Source organism: Saccostrea cucullata, unplaced genomic scaffold, assembly GCF_032062105.1.
Source record: "Saccostrea cucullata isolate Sc308-1 unplaced genomic scaffold, CSIRO_AGI_Scuc_v1 ctg1765, whole genome shotgun sequence".
Classification (NCBI taxonomy): Eukaryota; Metazoa; Mollusca; class Bivalvia; order Ostreida; family Ostreidae; genus Saccostrea; species Saccostrea cuccullata.
The window spans coordinates 1-6,948 of NW_026926426.1; the positions used below are offsets into that span (position 1 = coordinate 1).

Genomic DNA, 6,948 nt, shown 5'->3' on the forward strand with positions numbered 1-6,948 from the left:
TAGATATGATCTATGATATACGTATGAAAATGACACGTGTGCAAATCTTACAGAAAACTTTACAATTATTCATGCTTTTTAAAAGCACATTTTTTAGAAAACTTATTCAGAAATCAAATATTACACGAAAATAAAATGAGTATAAAGGAACATAAAAGTACTGTTGGTCCGTAATCCGGATTTATGTATCCTGTCAGTTTAAGGTTTTGTTTTATAGGATGAAGCCAAAAGTGAAAGTAGAGTTAAAGACGTGACTTTCTTTTCTCCTTAGACTTAAAAAAATGATTTCTTATTTATTAGGTGGAATAGCTACACAATATTTGTGATTAACAGTTTTATCATGCAATGGTAGGTTTTGAAAATGTTAACTTCAAATATATTAATTGAAAAAACGAACATTATTTAAAAGCTACGGTAAACACTAAAACAGGTAAAAGAATCTCAAAAGTCACACTGGACTTACATATCAAAACAACACGTTTAAATTATCTTTGTAGATGCAGTTCTTTGTCCAGTTTCTCAGCAGGCATGTTTTAAAGGAAGCACATTTCTGTGTGACTTTTAGGAGAGCTGTTGCGAAAGATTACAAACAAATTCACCAAAAGGTAGGGCACAACTGAGCTTCCTGTTTGTGATAAACTCTCTTGAATTAATTTTTCCGCGATTCATCAGACAATTCAAATCAAGCGAGTCTGTAGAGAGGACTCTAAATGGTTTGAAGGTGGATAAATCTTAAAATATAAACAGAATGGTAGAAGAATATATTGATAATTAAGGAGTGAAAGGTAGATGATTGACGAATGCTGGAAAGTGGAGAAATTCTCCCCAACAGTGTGCAAAACACCCTGTGCCATAAATTGCACATTTTTTGCATAAGGGAATCTGTAGCAACAGTGGTGTTACGGTCAAAAACTAAAATATAAAAACCATAAAGCTACAGTTCTGCAGAGATCCTTGCATATACTAAATCATTCAAACTTATATTTGGAGGACTTGAAATCCAGATAGAAAAGTAACTATAAACATATATATTTCAAATATTTGTTTTCCAAATAGAATATATATATTTTTCTAGCTGTAAAATCCCAGTGTGGAGGGGGTAGCTTGCTTGATTGTCTTGTACTGTGAACCAGCTCAATTTAATTTCGCTAGAGATATATGCAAGTTTCATAGTGTTCCTAAATTCCTAAAAATTTCTTGCTTGGAACAATAATTTTTAAGGCTGGGCAAAAATATTTATATTTCGATATACATGTATTGCAATACAATGAATGACAAAAAAAAAGTATTGCAATATGTTTTTGTTATATTGATATACCTGCAGAGTTCTTAGACTAAGAAATTTTATCATTAAATGTAAAAATACATGAAGGAAAGGTTTGTTATGAAGACAAAAAGTACAACAGAAGCTGTTTTATGGGTGTATTTTAGAGTATAACCTAAAAAAATCAAGTTTTTTTTGCTTTTGGTTACTGATCATAGTTATGTTCATTCTGTATATAAATGAAAGGTATTATGATAAGAAAAGGCCATTTTATTTTCATTGAAAATATTGCAATACATATCGCAATACAGTTAAATATATTGCAATATATCGCAATACGAAATCTCTGGCCAATACCCAGCCCTAATAATTTTCATGCAATTAATATGTAGAAAGTTTCTTCATTCGTAAAAGTTGTGTAGGTAGCTTTCAAACTTTGGAATAATGAAGACACATAATAAAATCACTAATAAAAGTTGGTTTACTGTAAACATATGTGTAAGCTGATACAAGGTCATACTAATTTTGAAACAGTTTTTAAACAATGATATAAAATGCTGTTAATAATTTTTTATAAATCTTTTTATCATTAGTTAAATCTGACAGCAGCAAACAGAGAGATAAACTTGAAACTTTTGGAAGAACATGGCTACCAGCCTCACTCAGACAGAAACCAGGAAAAAGTGTTGGAATGGGACAAGACAAAACTGGAGTTCTTCATCCTAAAACTAACAGCTGCCTCGAGAAGGATCTACATATGCCCCTCGCTGCTTCTGTTTGTGAATGGATCATACCACCCTGTGGGGGGACCATGGGACAAAGACGCCAGGGGGGCCATAAAAGAGTTCTCCCGCAATATCCTCAGGGAAAAGTTAGCAAAGAAGATTGACGAAGTGTACGGAAATGAACCATTTGTGGAAGACGTTCACCAGAGGTTTTGTAAGGTTTGCAAATACAACGAAAGTATGGAGAAGCTGGACCTAATTAAACAGTATCAGATGCAGTCTAATGTAAGAATCGCAAAAAGAGTTGTCACCCTGACCAAAGAGAAACTTATTGCTGAACTGGAAAAAATGGACAAAAGCTTAAAAGAGAAACTTTGCATCATGGAGGAAGATCCTGAAGACAAAGAAGATAGTGATGTGAAGGAATTACTTGTGATGTTATGTAAGAAACACAATTTACTTCACAACATAGAAAATACAAGGGAGATAATTCACATCTTGTTCAAGTTTGGTTTTAAGTATCACGAAATTGCCCTTGCAGATCCCCGTATTTTTCGAATCACTTATGTTAACACATTTGTACAAGTGTTGTCAGAAATGTGTGAAAATACGAATTTAGATTACGAAAAAATAGGTTCTACAGTGGAAAAAACTAGACCCCGATATGTAGGTAGTGTCATGTTAGGCAGTTCTTTAGACATTTCAAAGAAACACGTCCAAGAAATGAGACAACCTTTCAGAACAATCAGAACACACCATTTTTCACGGAATCCCGAAAAAGTTGTTGAAAATGTGACATTCCTAAAGGAGGCTGGATTTGATCCATATGTAATTCTAAACTGTCTCCTAATCACAAACTTTGACCATAATTCTTTGCAGGAAGCATACGTTGATGCTGTGAAGGAATTTGATTCTTGTTCTTTGAGTATTGACAGTTCTACTGCAGTGAAAATGAGCTTGCTTTGTCACATGTATCTGGAATTATCCAAGGAGCCGGATAAACCTGTGGATCTGGATGAGATTGGATGTGATGATTTATCCAAACCGGATCTGGATCTGCCTCCAGATGAGGATGATGAAGAGGACCTGGATTCTGCTCACCTTTATCTACAATACAGTCAGTAGGACTGTATTGTATACTTATATATACAGTTCGGATAATTTTATAGGATTGTAATATATACCATGTATACCGTCCACATACTCTGTTTAACATGTTTATTAAATATCATTCATATTCTGGAACTTTTTGTAAATTTGTTGAAGTATTGAATTTTAATTTATGAAATACTAGTAAAATGATTTTATATTGATATAATACATGTACATAAAATATTAACATTGCTAAATTAAGACTTTTCAAAATATCCATGTTCTACAATGTACATTTAAATAAATTTTGATATGTTAAGCTGAATATGTTACAATATTCTTTGTAAAGATATTTCATGAAAGGATTATTAAATATATATCTATAACCTCTTAATAATTGTTCTTACTGTGAAAAATATTTTTGTCACCTTTGCTGCAATTGCAACTGCATGTGCCTATACACTGTCTCTTACAGGAATTAAACATAATATCTGGAAACAATTTCTTGCAATACATTTTATAAATATTTTCCCTTGAATACGGGGCATTTTAGGGCCATATTATAGTTCATGTATTAAATTTCAGTAGAAAAACGAAAAAAAACTGAAGTCTTCTTTGAAAACTGCTACTTGCAATGGATGGATTTATGGCTTTGTCACTTTTGGACTTCCAAATCTTGATGTCGTGACTAAGATAACAAAAATTTTATAGAGAAATTTCAGAATTACGTCTTTCAGAATATATAAGTGTTACTCTTAAGACAGAATGTATTAATTTATGATCATGACCTTTTGACTTCAAGATATTACATGTAGGTGTCTTTGGAGGTGTGATAGATCAAGATCAAACTAATAAGGCTTTTTGAGAAATCTTTAGGAAAAACAAGGTTTTTATATGTAAATATCTCAAGAAGCCATTGAGCTTTTGCAAAGCAATTTTTTTTTTACCACAAATCCCAATGCTAAATAAGTTTCAAAATTCATTTGAGGTCAAAAGGTTGACAAAAAATTTTAAATTGCAAATAACATTTTCCAGATGATAGCTTTAGTTTTCTTTAGCCTTCTTCAATAAAAAATATATTACCACAACTCCCTGTGGCCTGATGGTATACTAAAGATTTGAAATCTATCCTATTCTATACTGACACGCAAAAGAAACGCAACAAATGGTAATCTACAAATGTTTAAATTTTCTATCTAATGATATACAAAAAAGAATTTAGTAAGGCTAAACTCACTTTTCAGAACATCAGAGATTTTATAAAAATGTTAAATTTTTATCTTTTAACTTTACTAAGTAACATATGACTGTTAAAACACCCCCCTCCCAGCCATTCAATTACAAGGTGCAAGACTGCCCTAAAAACATTTGCAACTTAATTTCTACGATACAATAGGTTAATCAATATCGATATCTGAACGAAGGAATTATTCTTTGCCATTTTTAAATGCCTGTTTTTCAGATGATTAGGTCAAATTTTCTCTAACTTAGCGCATTGTAGTAACTCTTGGACTTGCGGTCCAAGGACTATCATTTATGCATATGATACACAAGACCCTGTTGAGGCGTAATGCAGTGTATTTTTGCATCATCAACTCTCCATCACCTTTACGTTGAGATTTTCCAGTTAGAGCAATAGAAATGCGTACTTTAGCCATTTTCGAGAAGCCTTAGCATCATTACAAAACGAAAGGAGATTTTATTTTTTGAAATATTGCTGCATTACTTAAGATGAACAGTACAAACCCTTAAAACTCCATAATATTGCCGAATGTTTTGTTACACATGCAATTTTTGATTTCTGTTAAGCAGACTCAAACTTGACTTCCGGTTATGGTATGAAAATCGTTCAACCGTTTAGTTACCGATATTTACCAAATTAAGATATCCATAATTTTAAGATACAAAATTCTTTACTTTACATAATTATTTCCCCCTAAAGTAGGGTGTTGCGTTTCTTTTGCGTGTCAGTATATAAATAAACACTTGCAATTGATAAGAAAACAATTTCAGCATTTCATTTTTAATGAAATACACATGATTATACAAGATATGAACACAAGAATATTTTAACAAGAGGCCCCTGGGCCTTATAGGTCACCTGAGCATTATTCAACAACTTTCCAGTGACTGAATTTGATCCATGTTTTAAGCCAGATGCTATAGCATTTACGATCTGGTCATCATAACTATACACTTAGCAGTTCCTTAGTTTGGTTACTTTATACCCATAGGCAGGGTAGGGGAACAAAAAATGCATTTCAACTGATCAGTAATATTCAGCAATAATCAGTAGTGCCGCTACCACACATGAACCCTTGACTCTTAGGCCTAGATCCACACATTGCACTATTTTTGGAAAGGCATACTTGCTTTTCAAAAATATTTGATTAATACCAAGGAGCACATTTCAAACAATTCATTCATTTTCAGTACATAAGTACAGCCCCCCCCCCCCCACTATGGTACAACTGACCCTGGGGCCTTGAAATTTACAATTCTTGAAGATTAGGGATTGCTCATAACTATATAGGTAATTCATCTGCTTAAAACCTAGGAGCAAAGATGAAAATATTCAAAGATTTAATGTTTTTTCACTATACATGTATAATCAATACAGCCCTGCCCTAACACCAGAATCCCTGACCCTGGGGCCATAAAATTCAAAATTTTGGCAGAGGCACTCTTGTTCATCATAACTATGTACTTAGTTAGTTTATTTAATAACAAGGAGTAAAGAAGAAGATTTTCAAAGAATTCATGTATTTCCTCTATATAATCAATAGAGCCCCACCCTAAAACCAGAACCCCTGACCCTGGGGCCATAAAATTCACAATTATGGTAGTGGCACTCTTGTTCATCATAACTATGTACTTAGATAGTTTAATATATAAAACCTAGGAGCAGAGAAGAAGATTTTCAAAGAATTCATGTATTTTCACTATATAATCAATAGAGCCCCGCCCTAAAAACAGAACCCCTGACCCTGGGGCAATAAAATTCAAAATTTTGGTAGAGGCACTCTTGCTCATCATAACTATGTACTTAGTTAAATTATATAAAATCTAGGAGCAGAGAAGAAGATTTTCAAAGAATTCATGTATTTTCACTACATAATCAATAGAGCCCCGCCCTAACACCAGAACCCCTGACCCTGGGGCCATAAAATTCACAATTTTGGTAGAGGCACTCTTGCTCATCATAACTATATACTTAGTTAGTTTATTTAATAATACCCAGGAGTAAAGAAGAAGATTTTCAAAGAATTCATGTATTTCCTCTATATAATCAATAGAGCCCCACCCTGACACCAGAACCCCTGACCCTGGGGCCATAAAATTCACAATTTTGGTAGAGGCACTCTTGCTCATCATAACTATGTACTTAGTTAGTTTATTTAATACCCAGGAGCAGAGAAGAAGATTTTCAAAGAAATAATGCATTTTCACTATATACTTATTTAGCCCCGCCCTAGTACAAGAACCCCTGACCCCAGGGCCATGAATTTCACAATTTTGGTAAAGGACTCAATGCTGATTACAATCATGTAAACAGTTTGACTGCTTGATGTCCAGGAGTAAAGAAGAAGATTTTTGAAGATTGCATTAATTTTAGTGGTTTTGGCCCCACCCCCCAGGCCCCAGGGGGGCAGGGATCATGAAATTCACAATTTTTGTTCCCCTTCACCCATAGATGCTTTGTGCCAAATTTGGTTGAAATTGGTTCAGTGGTTGCAGAGAAGAAGCTGAAAATGTTCAAAAGTTTACGACCGATTGACGACGAACGACGAACGACGTACGACGAACGACGGACGACGACGGACAAAAACAGATAGCAATAGGTCACCTGAGTTTACTCAGGTGACC

At 33.7% G+C, this 6,948-nt stretch overlaps 1 protein-coding gene across 1 annotated transcript; it reads left to right on the forward strand.

Moving 5' to 3' along the window:
- The first annotated feature begins 278 nt into the window (after window positions 1-278).
- Window positions 279-3,206, forward strand: LOC134271675 (uncharacterized). The gene is made up of 3 exons (XM_062753887.1): window positions 279-348; window positions 498-605; window positions 1,858-3,206. Exons 1-3 carry the CDS (start codon window positions 346-348, stop codon window positions 3,112-3,114), a joined length of 1,368 nt encoding a protein of 455 aa, XP_062609871.1. The 5' UTR covers window positions 279-345; the 3' UTR covers window positions 3,115-3,206.
- Window positions 3,207-6,948: the final 3,742 nt, after the last annotated feature.

Bases quoted from the DNA above. Each gene is read 5' to 3' on its own strand.
- LOC134271675 (XM_062753887.1), top strand. The intron at 606-1,857 runs GTAGGGCACAAC...TTTTATCATTAG, and splicing joins ACAAACAAATTCACCAAAAG to TTAAATCTGACAGCAGCAAA.